This window comes from Lissotriton helveticus, chromosome 1_1, assembly GCF_964261635.1.
Source record: "Lissotriton helveticus chromosome 1_1, aLisHel1.1, whole genome shotgun sequence".
Classification (NCBI taxonomy): Eukaryota; Metazoa; Chordata; class Amphibia; order Caudata; family Salamandridae; genus Lissotriton; species Lissotriton helveticus.
In genome coordinates this window covers 1,940,286,266-1,940,311,742 of record NC_136057.1, presented here as the reverse complement: position 1 = coordinate 1,940,311,742, position 25,477 = coordinate 1,940,286,266, and the positions used below count along the sequence as shown (strand labels likewise).

The 25,477-nt window shown below is 50.3% G+C and overlaps 1 protein-coding gene across 1 annotated transcript in view; it reads right to left on the bottom strand.

Annotated features, from left to right (window-relative positions):
* LOC144755115 (ADAMTS-like protein 2) overlaps positions 1-24,661 on the bottom strand; it is a 319,957-nt gene extending 295,296 nt beyond the window's left edge. Inside the window, exon 1 of the mRNA XM_078643636.1 lies at positions 24,503-24,661. Coding sequence (XP_078499762.1) covers positions 24,503-24,574 — 72 coding nt within the window. The 5' untranslated portion in view covers positions 24,575-24,661. The remainder of the gene's footprint in view (positions 1-24,502) is intronic.
* Between the last annotated feature and the right edge of the window lie 816 nt (positions 24,662-25,477).

The following is a 25,477-nucleotide window of genomic DNA, read 5'->3' as shown; positions in this document are numbered from 1 at the left end:
GCCCAAAGCATAGCCTCAGGAATCGTCACTAAACATATGTAACTGCAAAAGTACGCGGTGCACAGGGGTTCGGGTTGCAAGCTCCCCACGAGGGAATAGCTGACAGGGCAGATCGACCTCAGGGACCTTCGGGAATCCATCTCCTGTGTTGCTGAAATCTTCGGAGTCCTCAGGCGCTCGGGAGAAGCAAACCGGGTAGATGCGTTTAGGTGCCAGTTTTTGCAGGGGAGTAACTCCTTTACTCCAAGTGTGATTCTTCAGTCGCCCAGCGTCGTGCAGGCAGTTGAAGTACTTGGTTTGTTCTTAGCAGAATCTTGTCCAGGTAAAATCTAAAGTCTTGTGATCAGGAAACCCACTTTATATCCATGGGGAGGGGTGGGAAAGATTTAGGACCCTCCTAGGGGAGGGGCAGGACAGAGGGGTGGCTACACCCATGTCCTTTGTCCAGTTTTGCGCCAGAGTAGGAGCCAATGGCTCCCAGAACTGGTTTCAGCTGGACCATGCACAGGGACACCAAATGTGCCCCCAGTGCAGACTTTCTGGCAACATAAGTATTAATCATTAATATAAGATTGTTGCCCTAACCGTAATGAGGATAGAATGATTGTTGCCCACCCCGTAGAGAGGATAGAATCAATTCCTTCATGACTAATTACCATGTTAACCACAAATGATTTTATAATATTTCTAGCCTACAGGGGACACTTTTCACCCTTAAAACGGGTATTTGCTCATATTCACTCAGAGTGCAATGTGATTTATGTCTCACTTTTTGTGACAGGACAGGTTTCTTACCACATAGGGGGCTTATCAAGGCTCATACCAGTTCTCACGACGTCCCCTGGACGGACAGCAGGAGGACATAATCAACTTCCGGCATTCCACTTACTTCATAGTACTCTACCATAATAGGACAATACAGATGTCCTCTGTCTTTCTTGGTGAGTTGCCACTCATAGAATGGGTTCATACCCATTCATTACTTTACAACAAGCGATTGGGATGTTGCTTGTAAACACCATGTCTTTTTCTTTAGGACCTCATGGTGACCACTATTGATGAACCGCACCTTTAATACTCTTAAGATCTTTTTGGATTTCGCTCATCTGCCTTTTTAACTGCTGTCTGCCTGCCTGCTTACCGGCGGTCCGGAGTAGGAGTTGGAAGGAGTTGGTGTAGGCTGGAAGAGCAGGTGCAAGCATAAGTGGACGCGGGTTTCCCCCCCCCCCCCTATCAGCTTTGCTCAGCAACTTGTAACCCCTAGCTTTGCCCCGCAGCTGTTTAGCGGATTGACTTGGTTGGACAGTAAACCCCCTGGACACCCCCCCTTGGGGATACCGGAGGCAGTCACCACGAGCCTTACGCTGACCAATTAAGCCCCTGGACAGAGGGAGTGCGGGCTGTGGGCTAGTGGCAGCAGGTAGTGTGAGCGCTGGTAAGGGAATAGCGCTGTAACAACAACACTCCTGCACACACTCCCAAAACTACGTCTTGTCAGCAGGCCAGTGGCACTGGCAGTAGGCAGTGTGATTGCAGGAAGCAGACGCAGAGGAGAAGCGCTGATAACAACACTGGGGACGCTCATACGGACAGGCAGAGGCTCACCTCATTTTGCAAGGACAGTTCTTCCCTCACGGCTTGCCGCTCCCGCTCCGCGGGAGCCGCTGCGCACAGGAGTGCGTTTGAAATCCACTGCACCTGGTCACTGGAGGCGGAGGCAGGGGCGCGAGGTAAGGCGTGGGCTGCGAGTGTGCAGGGACTCCAACATCCAGGAGTCCCTGCGAAGACCACGGATTGACCATCCGGTCCGCTCTCCCCGCCGGCCCGCCCCCCGCCCACCTGCGAGTGTAAAAGGCGCTTTCCCCTGCTAAACCCCTGGGACGCTCATACGGACAGGCAGAGGCTCACCTCATTTTGCAAGGACAGTTCTTCCCTCACGGCTTGCCGTTCCCGCTCCGCAGGAGCCGCTGCGCACAGGAGTGCGTTTGAAATCCACTGCACCTGGTCACTGGAGGCGGAGGCAGGGGCGCGAGGTAAGGCGTGGGCTGCGAGTGTGCAGGGACTCCAACATCCAGGAGTCCCTGCGAAGACCACGGATTGACCATCCGGTCCGCTCTCCCCGCCGGCCCGCCCCCCGCCTATCACGCCCATTATATCTCGGCCCAACACTTCCGCAGCGCGGGACGCAGCGCCGGGGCGAAGACCGGGCAAAGAGCGGGCCGTTCTAGGCCGTTAGTGGCCGGAGGAGACCAGACCGGGCCCCCCCTCTAACGCCCCCGTTAAATTGCCCCATTGTTCACCCCATTATGACTTCTAGAGCACTAAGGAGTAAGTCTGTGCAACAAGGCACAAGTACTTTGGAAAGATTTTTCCCCAAGGCGACCTCCCAAATCAGCAAGTGCCAATCACTCGCGGACTCTCATTGTGAGATGGGGCCTGAAAATGTGTTCCTGGACCCTGGGGATCCAGGTACTAATGATGTTAGCACACCCATTACCATGGACGCCACCCATATGTCTTTACTGGATAGCATTGACCAGACTATTGAGTCGGTGCTTCGACAGCTTAGAACTCCGGTATCGCAGAGGGACCAAGATTCGTCACGGCCATCGGGGACTTCTGACCATTTTGTTGCTCTGGATAACACGAGTCCAAACATGTTTGAAGCGGGCCAAGTGGCCCTGACAGCTGACCCCGCAGATAGTGGGGAGGCGCAGACCCTAAAAAGGAAAAGGCCTGCTGAACTAAAGAGGACAAAAAGGGCAAGAATGGTTACATCTGAATCATCACTCGAAGAAATCACAGATATTTCGGTCTCCCCAGAGCTTAGCGTATCTGGGTTTGGGTCGGGTCTTGTGGCCCCGACAGCCCCTGTGCTACCATCAGTGGCGGCGGGTCCATTTATCTTTGGTGGGGCATCCTTTAACAGCTCAGATATAGTAATTAGCTCACTTACAGCTATTATTAAGAATCTGTTAATCCCCATCTCAGCTAGATTAGAGGCTATAGAGAATCTACTTAAGTCTCGGGAAAATAACCACACTTGGAAAAGCCCTGATATAGCTATCAATGTCCCTATACCTACCGTGGAACCTCGTGGGAATAGTTCATCTCCATCCATAGTGTCCCAGGTTTCCAGTAGGGTAGTGCCCAGTGCAGATGGTGCGTCTACTTCTCAGTCGCGTACCTCGCTACCTCCAGCACCCAGGCCTCCTGTTCCGGCCCCAAGGCGATCCAAGTTACCACCTGCGCCGCAACTTGCGCCGCAGCTAAGGGAAACAGTTGGTCCTATAATTGCCCCGAGCGATGGTTTTGCCCTCCCCCCCGACAGACGTAGGATGGTCAATCTCCCCCCAGAAGCTGTTCCATATACGGCAATCATGGTGGGAGTTCCTGAGCTAACTAATGATGTTAGGGAGTCTCATGACTCCCTACGCAACAAGGTTATAAGTTGGCTCAGTATCAATAGACCGCTGCCCCCAAACTTGAAGGGTGAGGTCCTGATGGTAAGGCGGATCCCATGGATTGGTCCTACTATAAAGAACAGGACAGGGGACTGCATTGTCCTAAGTTTTAAGAGCCCACATGTTGCTAATTATATCTGCAACTGGCTTGTAAGGCCTGATAAGTCTAAAATAGAACTTGTACCCCTCTCTTATTTTTACCCTAGTGGTAGTAACATGGTGGGAGGGAGGGAGAAGAGGTGGACTAGGGTGGGCTTTGCTGTAGATGGCTCCCGCTACAGACCAAGGCACCCCCTACCAACACCTCAGACAAGCTTCATACATCAAAACAGGTTCTCCTGTTTGGACCAGGTCGATTGACCACAAGCCAGGATAGGCATGTCGGTCCCTGTGAGGACGGTGGACGATGTGCAAGGTTGTGTGGGACCTGGTGCGGATCCCTTGTTGGAACCAACCCGGCCCCACACCGACAATGAGCGAGGGGCTGACACGGATGCCAATCTGTGCCAAATGGGCTCATCACCTGACATCGGGCCTGCCCATACTTTGCAAGCAGGGACAGTGGTGCGGGCTGGCCCTTCCGCCAACTCAGTTTGTGGAGCTGGCTTCCTAGACGTTGGTTTATCCGTGCTCCCCCCGCAAGCTCCTGCTGGAGCTCAGGGCACTCTGCCGCTTGACCCTGGATTGAGAATTCTCTCCTGGAACGTGGCAGGAATTGCGAACAAGGAAGGCTCTCCGGAATGGGATTGCTTGGTGGAGGGAGGCGATATACTCCTCTTCCAGGAGACTTGGGCGAGGGTCGCTCAATCCAGGAGAGGGTTTGAAATTTACGAAATCCCTGCCAAATGGGCTGGTAGGGGGAGGCCATCTGGTGGCTTGGCAATCTGGATCGCGAGTCACATTGGGTGCCAGGCGGAGCAGGTCCACACGAATTCGCAGGACATCCAGTGTGTGCGGCTCATTTGGCCTGGCAAGACGCAGTGGGCCATTGTCAATGTCTACTCGCGTCCAGTGCCCTCGCTAAATGAATCACCTACCTTAAATGATTTGGCCTCCTTCTTGGGCCAACTTCCAGGTGATCTCAAGGTGGTGCTTGGAGGAGACTTCAATTGCCACTTTGAACCTCTGGAGGGACTACTGGATGGTGTCCTTACGGCCACGGATGACCTTTGGGGGGTCCCACCCTCAGCTTCTCCTCACCCTAAAGTCTGGTCCCCCCTAGCCTTACAACTTATGTCCCTTACCTTGAATTGCGCACTGAGGGCGTGTAATGGTCGTACTCCCTCCGATGCCCCCTCAGTGTGCACTTTCAACAGGAGGGGCCATGAGTCGAGGCTAGATTACATCATGGTGGACATTACTCTTTGGCCCAAAGTGCTTGACTTCAGGGTAATTAAGAGGTCAGACAGTGACCACAATGCCCTGTGCCTAAATATCCTGTGTCCTCTACCTAAGACGGATCTACCCCCAGTCGGTCTAGGGGACGATCCAGGGGACTTGACCATCACTACAAACAGGCGCCGGGTTAAGTGGGGAAAATTGGTGAACTCGGAAGAGTCCATCAAAAAACTATATGAGGCGGCCCTCCCCAGCTTCATGGAAGTGGATGCTCTCCTGAATGGACTGAGAACCCCAGATTTCCATGAGAAACTGGGAAATATTCACCAGGATTTAGTGAGGGACTTGGCCGAGGTCCTCCATCCGGAAGCCCCAATCCGAAAGAAAAGGACTCCTGTTCCCTCCTGGTATACCTCAGATTGCAGGGCCGTAAAATCTGAGCTCGTTGCAGCAATAAAAGAGGGGTCAGATAAGACTAAAGTATGCGACCTTAGAAAGCACTATAAATCGGTGCTGGCGGCTGCAAGGACCGAGTGGGACTGGAACCATTGGCAGGATCTTTATGATGCCCTTAAAGTAAGGGACTCCAGGAAATTCTGGGCCCTAGTAAATAATGGTTCAAGGGATCTTGGTAAAGCGATTGAGCCTAATATAGCCTCCGCGGTCTGGGAGGATCACTTTGGGGCTCTTTACCAAGAAACTAGTTCCTGCCCGGCTGCAGAGCTGCAACTGCCCTTGGGTATTCAGGAGGCTGGAATGGATCTATCCCTGGGGGAAGTGAAGCTCGCCCTAGAACGTCTAGCAGTGGGGAAGGCGCCAGGCTTGGATAGGTTACCCGGGGATCTATTTAGGCACCATCCGGACATCTGGGGCCCTTACCTTCTTATTCTTTTCAATGCTATTCTTGGAGGTATGGCGATTCCTGAGTCGTGGTTGGGGGCAGAGATCGTGCCCATCCATAAGAAGGGTTCTACTCTGCTCCCTTCCAACTACAGGCCTATAAGTCTTATAGATGTGCCCCAGAAGGTCTTTGCGCGCCTCATCTTGGATCATCTCCTGGACTGGGTCGAGGACAACGACATCATGAGCCCCCTTCAGGCTGGCTTCAGGAAGAAAACGTCGACCATGGACCAAATCTTTCGCCTCCTTCTCCTGTATTGGAAGACGGTCACGCTAGAGGGAGGTCGACTGTACATGGTCTTCGTGGACCTGAGGTCAGCCTTCGACCTGGTCCCAAGGGGGAAGTTGTGGGAGGTTCTTCAGAAGCTAGGAGTTCCCCCCCACCTCCTCAGAATCATCATTAGGCTGCATAAGAACAACTTTGCGGTAGTGAGGTGTGGGAGGGATGGCAAGCCCTCGGGTAAATTCCCAGTCCGCCGAGGTGTCAGACAGGGCTGCGTTCTGGCTCCGACGCTGTTCTGTCTGTACATCAACAGTGTCATACAACACCTTGACGCTGTTGGGGACAATGATGCCCCGGTTTTGGCAGGAAGGAGGGTTCCGGCAATAATGTTTGCCGATGATACCCTCCTTCTTTCCAAATCCCCCATGGGGATCCAGAGGATTGTGGATGGTTTTGGCCACTTCTGTAGACAACATGGGTTGGAGGTGAACACGGATAAAACCAAGTTCATGATCTTCAACCCCCCATCCAAGACCAGACCCAATCCAAAATTGGGGGGAACTAGCCTTGAAAGGGTCTCCACTTTTATATATCTGGGGGTTTCCCTACAAGAAAATCTGACATGGGACTCTCAGGTAGCAAGATCCAGGTTGAAACTTTCCCAGCTAACGGGCGCTCTCCTCAGGGTGTCCAATAGATCTACTTTTAAACCTGTTAGCCCGGCTCTTGAAATGTACAGGACCCAGGCGAAGGCAGCTGCCTTGTATGGCAGTGAGCTATGGGGTCACAAAGCTGGGAAGGCTATGGTAGGGGTGGAAAACTGTTTCCTTAGACGCTTACTTGCTCTCCCGCAGGGCACACCACTCCTCCCTCTAAGACTCGACCTGGGCATTCCGTCGATCACAGAGGACCTACGGTCGAAACCCATGAAGTTCTGGCACCGGGTATGGTCCACCGATGAGCTGCACCATTATAGGCAGGACCTTATACACATCATGAGGCTGGACGTTAATGATAAGATCCCTTGGTTGGCATACATCAAGTCGGAATGCTCTAGCCTGAAACTGCCTGACCTTTGGGACGATCCTGCTCAGGGCTGCAGAAGGATTTCACGCAAGTCCCTCGCTCAACTCTATAAGAATGAAAGCCTTGTTGATATGGCCAATGCACATGACAGCGGAACTCTGACGGGCCGTTTTTTAGCATCCAAAAATTCGTATGCCTTTGAACCTTTTATGGATTTTATTTACCCGCTTCTCGCGAGGAAATTGTTCCTGCAATGGAGGTTTGGCACGCTCCCTACTAAAGTTTTTACCTACAAATGGGCGTCAGGGGGCGACAAGCTTTGTCCATGCTGCAAAGCTAGGGATGAAGACGACCTGCACATAATGTTCTGTTGTTATGCTTATCGGAGCCCGAGGAGGCGCTGGTTAGCTCCACTATGCCGGAACCTGGGCTTCAGGAACTATTTACAGGCTTACAGGGTCCTGAAAACTAACACCCTGGGCCACATTGTGTTTGCGGTTTCTAAATTCCTAATGGCAGCATGGCTAATAAGGAAGAAAATGTCAGGTTAACTTATTTTACCTTGTACTTTCTAAACATTGCAGCCCAATTGGTTTTATTGTATATATTGTGTTTTATCTGTATGTATTTTTACTGCTTCTTTTATGGCCTATGTGGCCGAAATAAAGAATTTTTGGTTTGGATTGGATTGGATTTCAGCATCGCTTAAAAGTGCTTACTTTATAAGCTTACGCGTGTTTCTTTTCTTTGGTCCATATTATATATCCGCTACCTAAAACTTAAACCTTTATCTTAGCAGCCACTTTTTTATTTCAACTGCTTATCCGGATCGCCTTTCAGGATCAGCGGCCTAAGTACAGCTGCCCGAGGTCACTTACACATGACTTTTCGTTTTTCCTATCCATCGGTCTACACCTTTTCAAACACAAAGCTTCTTGGTTCCTAACTCTTGTGATAAATCGTTCACTCATGAATACTTACGCATGGGCGTGAAGGTTTCTTTAACCCCATGACCGTGGCCGGAATTACCCCGTGGTGTGGGAAAATCCCATGTGTGTGCAGATCGGACGGCTACCGGCCGTCCTAACGCACACTTCCACCGTGACGCAGGCAAGGGGTTAATCTGCTATAGGGATGGGACACTCATGCCATACGAGACGCTAGTAGCAGAGGAGGGGCTTCCCCCCGGGGGTTCTTACTGCATCGCTCATTGATAGCGAAGCTGGCTGCCCGATGGGGAGATGTTGCGACGGAGCCTGAACAACACCTAACCATGCAGTACCTACACGTCATGGGAAGAGGAAAGCACCTGGTTCGCTGGTTTGCTGCGTCACTACGCATGCATGTGGTGCCTAGTTTAGCTCCGCTCAGAGGTAAATGGGAGCGGGACCTGGGAAGGCCACTCGCGGACAAAGAGTGGGAGAGAGTCCTTAAAAGCCCGGTGCGCATTCCCAGAAACATGAGATTTCATCAGATACAGTTGTACATTGTTCATAGAGCCTACCTCACACCTGAGCTGATTAACAAATACTTTCGACCCTCTGACGCGTCCTGCCCCCGGTGTAATGAGGTGGGAGCGGGGCTCCTTCACTCTCTGTGGAGCTGTCCTGGACTGGGCACTTGCTGGAGTGAAATCAGTAAGATGCTCGGACGATGCACTGGCCGCACTATACCCCTTGATTGGCCCGAGTACCTTTTACATCATTTTAGGAGGCCGCCCAGGGATAAGTTGTCGTCCCGTTTACTGGACCTGGGGCTGGTGGCGCCAAGCGCCTCCTAACAAGGAGGTAGAAGGCGTGTGACCCACCGCGTGAACAGGCGTGGTCCTCCTCTCTCCAGGCGTGGGCCCGGGCTGAGTGGTCTGCTATACAGAGGGAGGAAACACTAGGGCTCCGAAAGGAACCTATAGCGGAGCATTGGGAGCACATGCTTAATGCCTTGCAACCGTCGGAAAGGGAGGGCGTCGCAGAGGATGCCCCTGGGGGTGGGACCATGCCACGGGCCGTTCTCCTGCTGTGATAGTTTGCTATGCATACTCCCTGCTCCAATGGGGCACAAAGGTTAAAGTACAGGCGCAGTTGTGGCTGGGGGGTGCGAGTGCATGCGGGGGGGGGGGGTGAGGACCAGGGTGGGCCAGGGGGGGAGATAGGGTGAGGGTGAAAATGTGACTGTGGTTTTGCCGCTGTTGTTACAGTTTTCTCTTGTTGTTGTTTTATAAATATTTCATCTGTATGCAAGTCCAAGCTTGGGGGCCTACCCAGAATCTTGCTAATGGAAAAGCGCCCAATGCGTGGGCTTCCATGGATAGCCCTGGAGTCCTTTTCTTTTTCAGTCAGGAACTCCATGATTCAGCCACCTTCGGGCACATACCCCATGACTCGTAGCTACACAGTCTGGACATTGCAAACTTAGCATGTGATGTTATGCTGTTTGTGCATATTTGACTGATGTGTCCAGGTTGTTGTGCTTAAGTGGATGATGCTCCTGTTGCATTATGAAAATTTTAAATGCCAATAAAACAGATTTGGTTAAAAAAAAGGGTTTAATCAGTTTGTTTCTATAGATCACCCAGATGTTGGTTGTAATCACTTACTGGATTGTTATAGCACATGCACAAGAAAAAGGTACATGTAAACCTATTCTCTCACCAATCATATAGCTTTTTGCATGGTGTGCACAACGGCAAACCAGCTTCCTATACTGGCATGCAAACTGAAATACCACGTTCTTTCCTTCCTTGCTGGATTTTATTTTATTATTCACGTGAAGCACATTATTTAAGACGCTACTGTTAAGTAAACAGCCTCAGACCTATGCCCTGCAAATGCCACCATCACTATCTACTACAATGGTAATATCCTTATATAAGCCTCCAACGCTAATCTCGATACCATAGACAGGATCTTCCCTACTCTCAATAAAGCAGTAAACAGTAAGAATAGCACCACAACCTCTCATCCTCCATATCTTGATGCCACCCTAACGCCACTACAAAATCCACGACTCACAACAATAGATCCGTAGATAGAGAAAAACTCACAAATATTAACATATAGTAGACTACCCTAACCCACTCTATTAATAAGATGAAGTGTGCACTCATTCATTGCAGATCCGCTAGCAAACATGCTCTTGACATTTTCAACCTCATCCTCGAGAATTATTTAGACATTATTGTCTTCACCGAAACATGGCTAAATAGTTCCTCCTTGCCCATCCTTGACCTACTGGTTCCTCCTAGTCACGACCTAATCCGCCTAGACAGAAATAGGAAACCCAATGGAGGGGTAGCTTGCATTTATCGTAACTCAATCTCAGTCAAGCGAGCAGACTCCATCGCTTTACCCTCCTGCGATTATCTCTATATTAATATCTCCGATGATAAGCACATCGCCAGCAGGCTTCTCATATTCTACCACCCCCCGGGTGATAACCCGACTTTCATTGACGAGCTAATGGAGGTCATTTCATCCAACGTCAACTCACAAGAACCTCTAATTTTCTTGGGTGAGTATAATCTCCACTGGAAAAACGCAAAAGATCATGGTGTAAGCTGTCTTAAAGCGTTTCTGTCAGACCAGGAGCTATCTCAATTCTGCGACAGTCCAACTCACAACAAGGGAGAGACACTGGGCCTCATCATAGCAAAAATAAACACAGTGTCATTAGAATCCATCACCCCATGTGACTGGACTGACCATCACTGCATCCTCTTCTCCATCAATATCGCGGTAATTCTAAAAAGGGGCCAACCCTCAAAAACAAAGCAATGGAAAGGAAACTTACAAAATATTAACCCCATCAACTCCACCCTGGCACCCACGAAGGACATAACCGATGTACATGACCTCACAGTCTTCTACAACCCCACAATGCTTGAAATCCTGGACTCTACAACGCCCCTCCAAGAAAAAAACATCTCCTCCAAAATGTCCAAACCTTGGTTCAATGAGACCCTGAACTCGGAGCGACGCAAGCTAAGAGCTGCTGAGCGACTATGGTAATCAGAACCCACCACGGGTCACCTAGATCACCTTAGAAGGTTAAGGAACTCATACAACAGGAAGATTCTTAAGGCCAAGGCATACTTTTTCAAAACCCAGCTCAACCAAGCAATCAACCATCTCAAAAAACTTTTTGAAAACATCAAGCACCAAGCATGCAACACAACTAACCCGATGGAACTAAACGTCCTGGCTACTCCCACCTACGATGAGCTTGCCAATTTCTTCCGTGAAAAGACTAAGGCCATCGACCTCGACATCCAATTTAAGAAGGCTCTCCCACAACCTGCGGGCCAGAATACTAAATGTTGCGCACAACTAAAAGGGTCATTTTAATACTGCAGGGGAAGTCACAAAAAACAATGCCTCATGGCACACCTTCTCGCCAATCTCTCAACAAAAAATCTATAACACTCTTTAAGCAATCAGACTCTCCAATCACTTCTCTGACCCCCTTCCTCCTGCTCTATTCAAAATGATAAAAACAACTATTCTACCACTATGGACAAAAATTGTAAACGCCTCTCTGAGACAAGGCGCCATACCGGACTGTCTTAAAATAGGGCAGGTCACAACTATACTAATGAAATCCGACGCCACCCCATCTGTTCTCAACAACTACCGCCCTATATCCAACATCCCCACTTTGGCGAAACTGCTGGAGAAATGTGTACAAATTCAATTATGCAACCATATTGAGAATTACAACCTCCTAGACAGTCACCAATTTGGCTTCCATCAAGGTCACAGCACAGAATCTGCACTCACAAATATAATGGATGGCACACTAAAAATACTTGACCGCAACGAATCATGCCTAATGATTCATCTTGACTTATCCTCCGCCTTTAATACGGTCAAGCATGACAACCTATTGTCCCTATAGACCTCTGACCCTGGTTCAGGGCCGGTCGCTCCACACACCGCACGGCTCCCCGTGAGTGTGCCCAGCCTTCCACCGTTGCTGCCGCGAGTTAGCCGCTATCCCTGTTGCTAAGTATCCTGCGCTTCACTTTTACTTGTACTTTTACTGTGCCCTGTGATTTGTTCCTGTGCCTCTGTTATTTCAACTGCGTTTGTTCTGTGCCACTGGTTTCCTGATTGTGTTTTTGCATGCTGCCGCCCGTTTTCGGGACCGTTTTTCCGGCTCTTCGCTCCCCCCCCGCCGCTGCTCCCCTGCGGCCCCGCCCCCCTTTTCCTCTTCTGTACCCTCTCCCACTCCCATTCGCCGCCCCGCTCCCGCCTCCCAGCTGCTCCTCCCTCCCTCTTGCACATTTAGGGCGATTCTGCGCGGTGGTGAGCAGTGACCTCTGACCCTGGTTCAGGGCCACACGGCTCCCCGTGAGTGTGCCCAGCCTTCCACCGTTGCTGCCGCGAGTTAGCCGCTATCCCTGTTGCTAAGTATCCTGCGCTTCACTTATACTTGTACTTTTACTGTGCCCTGTGATTTGTTGCTGTGCCTCTGTTATTTCTACTGTGTTTGTTCTGTGCCACTGGCTTCCTGATTGTGTTTTTGCCCCCTGCCGCCCGTTTTCGGGACAGTTTTTCCCGCTCTTCGCTCCCCCCCGCCGCTGCTCCCCTGCGGTCCCTCTGTTATTTCAACTGTGTTTCTTCTGTGCCACTGGTTTCCTGATTGTGTTTTTGCCCCCTGCTGCCCGTTTTCGGTACCGTTTTTCCTGCTCTTCGCTCCCCTCCCCACTGCTGCACCCCTGCGGCCCCGCCCCCCTTTTCCTCTTCTGTACCCTCTCCCCCTCCCATTCGCCGCCCCACTCCCGCCTCCCAGCTGCTCCTCCCTCCCTCTTGGACATTTAGGGCGATTCTGCGCGGTGGTGAGCAGTGACCTCTGACCCTGGTTCAGGGCCGGTCGCTCCACACACCGCACGGCTCCCCGTGAGTGTGCCCAGCCTTCCACCGTTGCTGCCGCGAGTTAGCCGCTACCCCTGTTGCTAAGTATCCTGTGCTTCACTTTTACTTGTACTTTTACTGTTCCCTGTGATTTGTTCCTGTGCCTCTGTTATTTCTACTGTGTTTGTTCTGTGCCACTGGCATCCTGATTGTGTTTTTGCCCCCTGCCGCCCGTTTTCGGGACAGTTTTTCCCGCTCTTCGCTCCCCCCCGCCGCTGCTCCCCTGCGGTCCCCCCCCCTTTTCTTCTTCTGTACCCTCTCCCCATCCCATTCGCCGCCCCGCTCCCGCCTCCCAGCTGCTCCTCCCTCCCTCCTCGCCATTTATGGCGGAGACCACACGAACGCGCAGCGGGCGCGCCGATTGCGTGCCGAAGGCGCGCCAAAGGCAAGCCCGTCTACGCCCGTCCGCGCCTGGACCGGGCCAGCGCCAGGACCCCTGGCCCTCAACGATACCAGCCCACCCGACTGAATTACGACGACGCCACCCTCCACGCAATCAACACCGGCCGTAACCCCACCTGCAACCAAGCCACCCCGAAACGCACCCACAGGCCCTTCACCCGCCAAGCCAGCAAATTCACCTGCCTCCGGACCTGCACCGCACCCGCCAGGCCAGGCACCAGCAACAATCACCTCAAGTGCATCCTGCTCAACACCCGCTCCGTCCACAGGCACGCCGTCGAACTCTGGAACCTCCTCGACACAACAGCACCGGACGTCGCCTTCCTCACAGAAACCTGGATGAACGCCTATTCAGCCCCCGACATTGCCATAGCCATCCCGGATCGCTACAAGATCACCCGGACAGACCGCGTCAACCAAACCGGAGGAGGCCTCGCCTTCGTCCACAGAAACACCATCCGCATCACGACCAACTCCGACGACACCCTCACCGCCGCCGAGCACCTTCACTTCCAGATACACACCGACCCCAAGACCACCCTCAGAGGCACTCTCATCTACAGACCCCCGAGACCACGCACACAATTCAGCGAAGCCATTGCAGACTTCATCAGCCCGCACGCCATCACCTCCCCAGACTACATCCTCCTAGGGGACCTAAACTTCCACCTGGAAAACAACAACGACAACAACACCACCACCCTGCTGGACAACCTCGGACTCAAGCAACTGGTGAACACCCCACCCACTACGCCAGCCACACGCTTGACCCAGTCTTCTCCTCCAGCAACCACATCTCCTTCAGCCACTTCACCGGACTACACTGGACAGATCACAGCTGCGTCCATTTCAACTTCAGGAGAACCACGACCCACCACCACCCGCAACAGGTTCCCCGAAGATGCTGGAGCAAGATCACCGCCAAACAGCTCACCACCTCCCTGAGCCAGAACCCTCCCACCAACACGACGGACTCCAACGAAGCAGCACTTAACCTCACACAGTGGCTCACCAACTGTGCCAATGCCCTTGCACCACTGAAGAATCCTCCCAGCAGACCCGGCAGCAAGAAAGCCTCGTGGTTCACCAACGACCTCAAAAACTCCAAGAAATCCTGCCGTACCCTCGAGAAAGCCTGGCGCCACGACCAGTCAACAGAAAACAGGACAGCCCTCAAGAACGCCATCCGCAAACACCACCAGCTGATCTGCACCACCAAAAGGACAACATTCAGAGAACGACTGAACAACAACACCCACAACAGCAAGGAACTCTTCAGCATCGTTAAAGAGCTCTTCAACCCCAGCGCCAGCAACAACGACATCACACCCTCACAAGACCTCTGTGACTCACTCGCCTCGTTCTTCCACCGCAAGATCGCCGACATACACAACAGCTTCGGCGCCCAGACCGCGCACCCAACCACCGAACCAGCACCCCCCACCACCACCCTCTGCACCTGGACCTCGGTCAGCACTGAAGACACCACCCGCGTGATGAACACCATCCACTCTGGCTCCCCAGCCGACCCCTGTCCACACCACATCTTTAACAAAGCCGACTCCATCATCGCACCCCAACTGCTGAACATCATTAACAGCTCCTTCGCATCCGCCACCTTCCCGGAGAGCTGGAAACATGCGGAGCTCAGCGCCCTCCTGAAGAAACCCACCGCGGACCCCACGGACCTCAAGAACTTCCGCCCCATCTCGCTCCTCCCTTTTCCTGCCAAAGTCATCGAGAAGACCGTCAACAAACAACTATCCGCCTTCCTCGAGACAAACGGATCCCTTGACCCCTCGCAGTCCGGTTTCCGAGCAAACCACAGCACCGAGACCGCCCTTATCGCAGCTACCGACGACATCAGGTCCCTGCTCGAAAACGGGGAAACTGCTGCCCTCATCCTCCTCGACCTACCGGCCGCATTCGACACAGTCTGCCACCGCACCCTAACAACCCGCCACCACCACGCCGGGATCCAAGGGAAAGCCCTGGAATGGATCACCTCCTTCCTCTCTGACAGAACTCAGAGAGTCCGCCTCCCCCCTTCCGCTCAGTGGCCACCAAGATCATCTACGGCGTTCCTCAAGGTTCCTCGCTCAGCCCCACCCTCTTCAACGTCTACATGAGCCCCCTCGCAGCCATCGCACGCCAACACAACCTAAACATCATCTCCTACACTGACGACACCCAGCTGATCCTCTCCCTCACCAACGACCCCGCCACCGCCAGAGCCAGCCTCCAGGAAGGAATGAAAGACGTCGCGGAATGGATGAAGCTCAGCCGTCTGAAACTGAACTCAGACAAGACGGAAGTCCTCATCCTCAGACCATCCCCCTCTGCCTTGGACAACTCCTGGTGGCCCCCTGCACTGGGCACCGCCCCCAAGCCCACGGACCATGCACGCAACCTGGGCTTCATCCTGGACTCCTCCCTCACGATGACCAAACAAGTCAACGCCGTTTCATCATCTTGTTTCAACACTCTGCGCATGCTCCGAAAGATCTTCCGGTGGATCCCCACCGAAACCAGAAAGACTGTCACCCAGGCCCTCGTCACCAGCCGACTGAACTACGGGAACACCCTCTACGCTGGAACCACAGCCAAACTACAGAAAAGACTCCAGCGCATACAGAACGCTTCTGCACGACTCATCCTGGACATCCCCCGTCACAGCCACATCTCTGCCCATCTGAAAGACCTGCACTGGCACCCCGTCAGCAAGAGGATCACGTTCAGACTCCTCACCCACGCTCACAAGGCTCTCCACGACATGGGCCCCATAATACCTCAACAACCGCCTCACATTCTACACACCCACCCGCCAGCTCCGATCCGCCAGCCTCGCCCTCGCCACCGTCCCACGGATTCGCAGAACCACCACCGGAGGAAGATCTTTCTCCTACCTGGCGGCCAAGACTTGGAACTCCCTCCCCACCCACCTACGGCTGACCCAGGACCATCTCTTCTTCAGGAAGCAACTCAAGACCTGGCTCTTCGAGCAGTAGCAGCACCCCCCCCCCCCCTCCTCCCTAGCGGGTGAGTAGAGCGCTCTATAAATGTGCTTGATTGATTGATTGATTGGAACGAAGGATGGGCCTCTCGGGCACAGTGTTACAATGGTTCTCCTCCTTCCTAAATAACAGAACACAAACAATCAAGATAAAGAACTCACTCTCTCAACCATCCGTGGTCACCCTGGGCGTTCCACAGGGATCAGCCCTATCACCTATTCTTTTCAATCTATTAATGGAACCATTGGCGAACGCAATGAAATCAGCGAATATTCTATATCACCTGTATGCGGACGACACCCAACTGTACTGGAAAATCTCCACTCCAGAAGACTTAATTTCCCTCAACGCTATTCTACAGAACACGCAAAGCTGGCTCACTAACAACCACCACATGCTGAATACCAAAAAAACTGAATTCATTCTCATCTCTCTACCGAATCACACACCTAAGATAGACCTATGGTTGAAATACCTAACCTCCTTTAACTGTAATCCCCTCATCATTGACTCCGCAAAATCCCTAGGAATCACCATAGACACACACGTGAATATGCAGACGCACATCACTAATGCCACTAAGGGAGCTAATCACAAGTTGAGTACTAACGAAACTCAAACCCTTCCTCCCGCAGGCCGCCCTAAAAATGGCAGTGCAAGCCCTAGCGCTACCAAGATTAGACTATGGAAGCACCACTCTTTGCGGTCTCCCCAAATACAAGTTGGGTCCGATGAGGGCATCACTTAATGCTGCTGCAAGACTGGTATCAGGAACGAAAAGAAATAGCCACATCTCTCCGACCCTGAAAGCTCTGACTGGCTACCACACGAGGCAAGAATACACCTAAAGGTTGCCTGCAAGACCCATAAAGCACTACATAACAATACACCCAGTTACTTAGCTCTAAAGCTAGAAAGGTCGGGAGGATGCAGACAACTAAGAAGTGCGAATACTTTAATGCTGAAACCACAATCCTTCCATAAGAAGAGAACTGGTTGCAGGGCTTTCTCAGGGATTGCACCAAAGATTTGGAACTCCTTACCTCCAGGGGTATGTGGAATCTCTTCATTTACCGCATTCAAAAAAGAAGTAAAAACTACTAATGAACAAATTCATGTCTTAAGACTTAATTATATGCTGACATTGAGTCACATATATGATGACTTATCATTGCCTACCTCTTGTGGAATGATGGAGAATATTAATTGTATGTTTATTATCATATCCACGTAATGCTCAATAACTGTTTATAGTGTAATGCTCTGTTGGCCACGGGTCTCCTATATTATCCATATACCACATTCCGACGGTAGAGTGAAGGAGAATATATAAGTATGTTTATTATCACAACCACCTAATGCTCAATAACTGTATATAGTGCAATGTTCTGTTAGCTACAGGTCACCTCTGTTATCCATATACTACATACCTCTTTTGTACATAATGACGAATACCAAATGCTTGTATACTACCTCATCTTTTTATATTTTATACTGTGTACTGTAAAGCGCTCTGATACCCTCGTGGGTCACGTTAGCGCTATACAAAACCTTATAAATAAATTATAAATAAATAAAAGTGTATCAAGTCTATTTAAGTTTCTTATGATATCCAATGCGACTTTTGACATGTGTGTATGTCTATTTATACATTATAGCCTTGAAAAAGTCACTGGCGTGACGAAACACAGTCGGATGCACTTTCCGGACTGGCTGTTTTTTGCACCAACTGAAAATACTAACTTTAGTGAAAAACATTTGACTTCATGTTCTTGAATATTTGTTTGTACTAAATGACAACAGAAAAATTTGGAAATAACTGTATATGGATCGTTGTCAGGAGGGCTATGGTATTTGCCTTTCGTGATTAACACGGAAGCCCAGGCTAAAGTGTGTAATTGCATTTGTGTAGTATGATGCATATGTACCAAACAGCACCCTTAATATGAGATGTTTGTTGGACAATATTCACACAGCTGCACATAACGAAAGGAGTGCAATTGGATCCCCCATCACTCCCCACCTCTATTTTTGGTGCCGCATAGTTGTTCTCACAGTACTTTTATTGCAATTGCTAAAAATCCTTCAGCCTTGCTTAGCTTTGCAGAGATTAAGGAATGGCCTTGAGAGCTTACAGTGTGAAAGAGTATTTCAGCTCCAGGCCATCTGAGTTGTTGAAACAATTTTTTGTTGGATGGGCAGGGCTGACTGATAGCTCTGCTGGGTTTGGCCCTCCTACCATGTTAATTACATAACGGCAAGTGGTGCATGAGCCGACAGCACACTACAAGGGATTTCGAAAGGAAAGTTGTGAGCTATTCATTCTTTATACATCACTTATAGTGATATTAATTAGTAACAGAAACCTATCTATTGAGGAGGACACGTGGATGTAACCATACCTCATCCATATAATGACAATCAACCTTTCAACTAGATGCAGCAAAACTTTAAATACACTTTCAGGTCTTTGAAAACGCTTGTGAGTGGTGTTTGCCCTAGATAAATAGGTGCTGGCTGATTATTTACAAATTTAAGGGCCAGATTCATCAAACCAAAATCCGCTTGCAAAGGGCCAGATTCTGAGAATCTGGCCCTTTGCGAGCGGTATTTTTGCATTTGGGATGCATCATCCCAAATGCAAAAATCGCAACTTTTGAAATCGCTACAATGCGATTATTTGCATTTAAGGAATCTCAATTAGAGATTCCTTAAATGCAATGCATGAACCATTTCAAAATTGCGAATTCGCAATCTGGGGCCGCTATTTACAGTGAAGTCTGACTACGTGGTAAATAGCAAAAACTTAGAAAAATGCACTTTAGTGCATTTTTCTAAGTTGTATGTTACACACACACATGTCCTTGGGACATGTGTGTGCGCAACACCAGTGTACATTACCATTTCAGGGGTGCAACAGGGTGTCCTTTGGACACCCTTGAAATTGCTTCCTTATTTGCGATTCGCTAATTGCTAATCGCAAATGAGGAATGACTCCCCATTCATTCCTATGGGCCTTACCTACGTTGGACACCACTGATAAAAAAACATTATGAGTGCCAAAATGAAGCATGTTGCAAATGGTCACCAGATAAATATTTAAGTTTCAGGCATTTCAGCTTTTGGATTCATTTTCTATCCATGGACCTTGATAGAACAGTTTTCACACGGAAGGGAATGTATTAGGAGGTGTCTGCACATGAGTGCAGGTCATTAGGTAGGGAGCCTCAAGCGTGTTAATCATCGAAAATGGAAAATAAACTCCACACAATGCAACTCCACTCTAAATTACGCCACTCTACTCTATAGCAAACTACTCTACAGCATTCCACGCCACACCACTCGACACCAGTCTACGTCATTCTACTCTATGCCACTCCAGAACACACAACGACATTCTACGGCAAATTTAAATATTTATCATCTATGGGTATTTATATAATTAAATCATGACAATCATTCAGCCATGAGGGTACATTCATTAGATTAGTAAATGTGGAAATATACTAGTTTCACATTCACTTTTTCAGAAAAACCCAAATAATTATGTATAAGCACAGATAAAATTAGTCAAAAATGTGTAAATACAGACAGAAATGCCCAAAAAAAGTATAATAAACCGGGAGCACTAATTAAAATGCAAAACGTTTCTATAAATTCTGTGTAAACGCTGCTTTTTTTATTATGCTGAGACCAATGTGACTGGCTAAGTAAGGTTTAAAACGAAATATTCCTCGCATATTGTCTTAGGCAATGAAATGGAAAAGACCCACAAGTAAGACCCCCTCCAAAAATGAAAAAGAAAACCACCCAATACCAATCGTTTTCCGGCAACGCTCCCAGGATATGGAACGCTCTCCCGGAGTCCTCAGATGCAACCCCTCCTTCTCTTGTTTCAAAAGAGACCTCAAACTCCATCTCCTTAACAAATACTTTCCTGAACAACGTCAACTAACCTAGACCTCAATACCCCGAGTTGACTCCCATTCAAGGATTGTTTGTGAACGGACTATGCTAAGCTCCCTGTTTTTCTTTTTTTCTTCCCCTCCCCCTCCGCTGCACAGTTACTTATTGTTCATACTGTATTCTTTATCCGTGGTTTGCTTACTAACTGTCAGCCTTCTAGGTAATGTTAGGCCCTTCGGCTTTGCACAATATGTATGTGAAGCGCTCTTATACCTACGGGTCTAGCTAGCGCTATACAAAACTTTAAAAATAAAAATAAATAAAAATAAACCTCTAGTCCATGCACTAAGTTTGAGTCTGCTTGTGCCCCCCCTTAACACTCAACCCACCCCCCCTCACTGTCTCCCCCCCCACCATTCCGGATGCGTCACAGCCATGATATGGGTGGGGGTGCACTACACAGGTTTCCTCTGGAGCAGCAGTGCAGAATGTACGGGTTAGACCTTCCCAGCTGTGAATGCACATATGGCGCCTTCATCCCCTCTGTCATCACCAGCAGCTGGGATAGGCACCAGCAGTGGAGAGAAGGTGGGAGGTGGTGAAGGGCGGGGGCCAGAGGGCGACAGCAGCTGGAGGAACACAACCCTCCTCCCCCAGGCAGATGCTTTGATCTAAGAAGTCAAAGGGCCGCGAATGGAAGTCTCCCTAAGTATATTTGAACAGGAGGGGGAGTGGCGGGTCTGGAGTCTGGGATCAGGCTGTATCCTAGAAAGAGTAAGAGGGAGGGTTTGGGCACAAGACCCCCTTCAGTGACAAGCAAGAAATGTACCCTCGGTGAGATCTAAAAGCTTACTCTGCGTTATACAAGCTTCATCATTGGGATGTGCAAGATCCTGATTCGAGGGATGTGTACAATTACCACAGTGTAATGCCCAAACTCATCTCAGCTGGATGTGTAAGCTTCCTGCAGTGGGAGGAACAAACTTCTCTCTTGGGAAGGCATGTACAGATCCCTTCTCTGTCGTCTGCAAGCTCCCCTCTGTCGTGTGCAAGCTCCGCTCCGTGGGATGTGCAAGCTCCCCTCCCTGGGATGTGCAAGCTCCCCTCCCTGGGATGTGCAAGCTCCCCTCTGTGAGATGTGCAAGCTCCCTTCTGTGAGATGTGCAAGCTGCCCTCTGTGGGATTTGCAAGCTCACCTCTGTGGGATGTGCAAGCTTCCCTCTGTGAGATGTGCAAGCTTCCCTCTGTGAGATGTGTAAGCTCCCCTCCCTGGGATGTGCAAGATCCCCTCTGTGAGATGTGAAAGCTCCCTTCTGTGAGATGTGCAAGCTGCCCTCTGTGGGATTTGCAAGCTCACCTCTGTGGGATGTGAAAGCTCCTCTCTGTGAGATGTGCAAGCTGCCCTCTGTGGGATTTGCAAGCTCACCTCTGTGGGATGTGCAAGCTCCTCTCTGTGGGGTGTGCAAGCTTCCCTCTGTGAGATGTGCACGCTCCCCTCTGTGGGATGTGTAAGCTCATCTCTGTGGGATGTGCAAGCTCCCCTCTGTGAGATGTGCAAGCTCCCTTCTGTGAGATGTGCAAGCTGCCCTCTGTGGGATTTGCAAGCTCACCTCTGTGGGATGTGCAAGCTTCCCTCTGTGAGATGTGCAAGCTTCCCTCTGTGAGATGTGTAAGCTCCCCTCCCTGGGATGTGCAAGATCCCCTCTGTGAGATGTGCAAGCTCCCTTCTGTGAGATGTGCAAGCTGCCCTCTGTGGGATTTGCAAGCTCCCCTCTGTGAGATGTGCAAGCTCCCTTCTGTGAGATGTGCAAGCTGCCCTCTGTGGGATTTGCAAGCTCACCTCTGTGGGATGTGCAAGCTCCTCTCTGTGGGGTGTGCAAGCTTCCCTCTGTGAGATGTGCACGCTCCCCTCTGTGGGCTGTGTAAGCTCATCTCTGTGGGATGTGCAAGCTCCCCTCTGTGAGATGTGCAAGCTCACCTCTGTAGGATGTGCAAGCTCCCCTCCCTGGGATGTGCAAGCTCCCCTCCCTGGGATGTGCAAGCTCCCCTCTGTGAGATGTGCAAGCTCCCTTCTGTGAGATGTGCAAGCTGCCCTCTGTGGGATTTGCAAGCTCACCTCTGTGGGATGTGCACGCTCCCCTCTGTGATATGTGTAAGCTTCCCTCTGCGGAATGTGCAAGCTTCCCTCTGTGAGATGTGCAAGTTCCACTCTGTGAGACGTGCAAGCTCCCATCTAAGGGAGGAGCACACTCCCCTCTTTGATATGTGCAAGCTCCACTCTGTGGGATGTGCAAACTCCCCTCTGCGGGATGTGCAAGCTTTTCTCTGTGGGATGTGCAAGATAGTCAATGGGTTCAGTCAAGCATCCCTCCTCTGTGTATGCTTGCGTACCTCAGTGGAAGTGCAAGGTCTCTTCAAGGGTATGTGAAAGCTCCCCGTAGTGCAATCCAACTCCATTCAGTGTATATTCATGCTCCTCCAGTTCAAATAATAAGCTCCATTCAATCACATGAACAAGTCCCCCTCAGTCAAATGCACAAATTTCTATCAGTGAAAAGAATATACTTCCTTAGTGAATTGTGCAAGCTCTATTCAGTTGAAAGTTCAATGTGCCCTCAGAGGGATGTGTAAGCTCACCTCAGTTGGGTGTGCAAGCTACGTTTGGAGCTTATGAGTAACGAATAATGTCACCTCACTGAGAAGCATAAGCTTCTCCCAGCTGGATGTACAAGCATCCATAAAGATTGTTTGTCTGACGCAGGAAGCGCGCCACCATAATACTCCCTCTTACTTGACAAATAAGCGCAAACTCTCTGGTATGTTTCGGTCCCTACGAAGCTCCAGGACTCTCCTGCTGAAACCGTACAAATTCAAAAATAAAAGAACATACAACTGTGCCTTCTCAGGTCTAGCCCCAAGACCTTGGAACACTATTCCCCGATATCTGTTCGAACCCTTCGACCTCCTCATTCAAAATACAAGTCAAAGGACTTCTCTTGAATAACCGGCGGCAACAATCGTCATGAAGTCAATTTAACTAATCTTTTATACCCTAGAGAAAACATGGCTATCTCATTTGTTTGTGACATTTTCGGGATGCAACTTATGTTCTCACTATATGTTCCTCGTGTTTGTTTGCGCTCTTAGTGTATTGGGGTTGGTTTGCTACAAATGTTTAGTATGTTTACTTGCTTAGTGATTAATCGTATCCTTTTTCTGATGTACAGCGCTTTGATACCCTTTTCGGGTGATGTTCGCGCTTTATAAAACTTTTCAAATAAATTAATAGTATGAGTTAGCTCCCACAGTAGTATTTCCACACTCGTATCAGTGGAATGCAAAAGCTTCCCTCACTGGGATGTGCAAGCTTCCCTCAGCCCGATTTCACATTCCCCTTAAGTGATGTGCAGGCTTCACTCAGAAGGGTGATTAAGAAATGTTCAAAAAGCCCCACTGGTGGGATGCGCTACCTTACCTCAGTGGGATGTACAAGCTGCACTCAGTGTCATGTGCAAGGTCCCCTCAGTAGGGTGTGCAGCATCCCATATTAGGATGCGAAAGCTAGCCCCGTGGGATGTGCAAGTTCATCTCAGCCAGATGCACAAACTCCTGTCAGTGAGATGTGTAGGCTCCTGTCAGTGGGATACGAAACCTCCCCTCCTAGGGATGCATAAAAGCCCTCAGTGATGTACCAACTCCCTTCAGGAGGATGAATAAGGTGGGACGTCAAGCTTACTTCACTAGAACGTACAAGCTGCTCTCGTCGGGATATGTACGTTCCTTTCATGAGATGCAAAAACTCCCCGCTGAGGGATCTGGAAGTTCCCCTCAGAGGGTGGCAAAGGTCCCTCCTGAGTGAGGGCCAGGCACACCCTTTATTGAGATGAGAATTAAAGGCGTAACTGAACTTGTGCACCTTCATTCCGGGATGGGAATTTTTCATGAAAGACAGCACATAAAGTAAGCAGTTCGCCAGGTGAGTGCTTCAGTGGAGTGCGCTCTCTTTCTCTCTCTGAAGCTGGAACTTTATACACATTGCGCATAATCAACAGGGCGTTTTTTTTAATGTTTAGATTCCCAAATAAAAGTAGTTTGCCCAATAAAAATTCGGCATGCATGGTGTTGTGATTTCTGTGCAGCCAGAATGAGCAGGTAGGCAGGGCTCAAGTACCGCGCCACATATGACGCAGTCACCCCAGCCCTACCGGCCTTTCATAGGTTCCCGCCTTGTCCCGAAATCCCTCATATTCAACAGGCCAGGCCGCCGCTACTGCCCGCCCACGGAGAGCCAGCGAGTCGCGGGGCAGAGTCCAGCCTTACCTTAAGGTGCAGCGGAAGCGGCCACAGCGACAGCAGCAGCAGTGGGGGCAGGAGGCGGGCACCCCCGGGCATGGTCCGGGCTCGGAGCAGCGCGCGCGCCAGCAGCAGCAGCAGCAGCAGCAGCGCCCGGCACCGGTTCAATGAGAGGCCGCATGGTGAGCGGCCCGGCCTTTACAACCTGTCCACTGGAGGGAAGCCCGTTCAGGCTTCGGGCGCTGATTGGCATGCCAACCTGAGCCCCCCGGGCAGGGGAAGGGGGTGGGCTGAGAGGAGGGAGGGGCGATGGGAGGGGAGCGAGGAGAGGGGCAGAGCGCCGAGGAGGCAGAGCCCAGACATGTGGGTAGAGCCAAGGCCCACGGGAGGGGACTGTGTGTGTGTGTGTTCTGCTGTCGAGATTCTTGGGTCTGCAGGGAGGGACAACATCTATTTATTTGTGTAAAGAAGAGCTATTAATCCGTTAATGTCAGCTTCAAAGTGCGTGGGGAACTACATAATCAGAGTTTGAGAGTACGAAGCATCATATACATGTTGCTTATGCCCCCTATGATTTATGTTCACGCTGTCACACTCGATATAAAATTGTGTAAAAATAGCTATTTCTGTTGGAACCCGACATGAAATTGTTAAAAATTATATATGAAACCACGTAGTAACCCTGTACTACAACATGTCAGAATATTGTGCACACTGTCTCCGATGCTTTTCACTTAGACTTCCTTTCAACTCTTTGATGGTGATTCGCACAATGTGACATGCAGAGCATTCTACTCCTATTTGGGGTGCAGACGCGTTTGCCTGCACGTGTAGCATGCAGCACCAGCAGGGGTGTGTGGCTGACAGGGTGTTGTACTTGTTTTTATCCTAAGTAGGTAGTATTTCCATGTTGGCCATAATCAGTTGCGGTTACCTTGTTATGGGATGCACAGCTTAGCAGTATATTGTATTGCAACATTTATATAGGGCTTCTATCCTTAT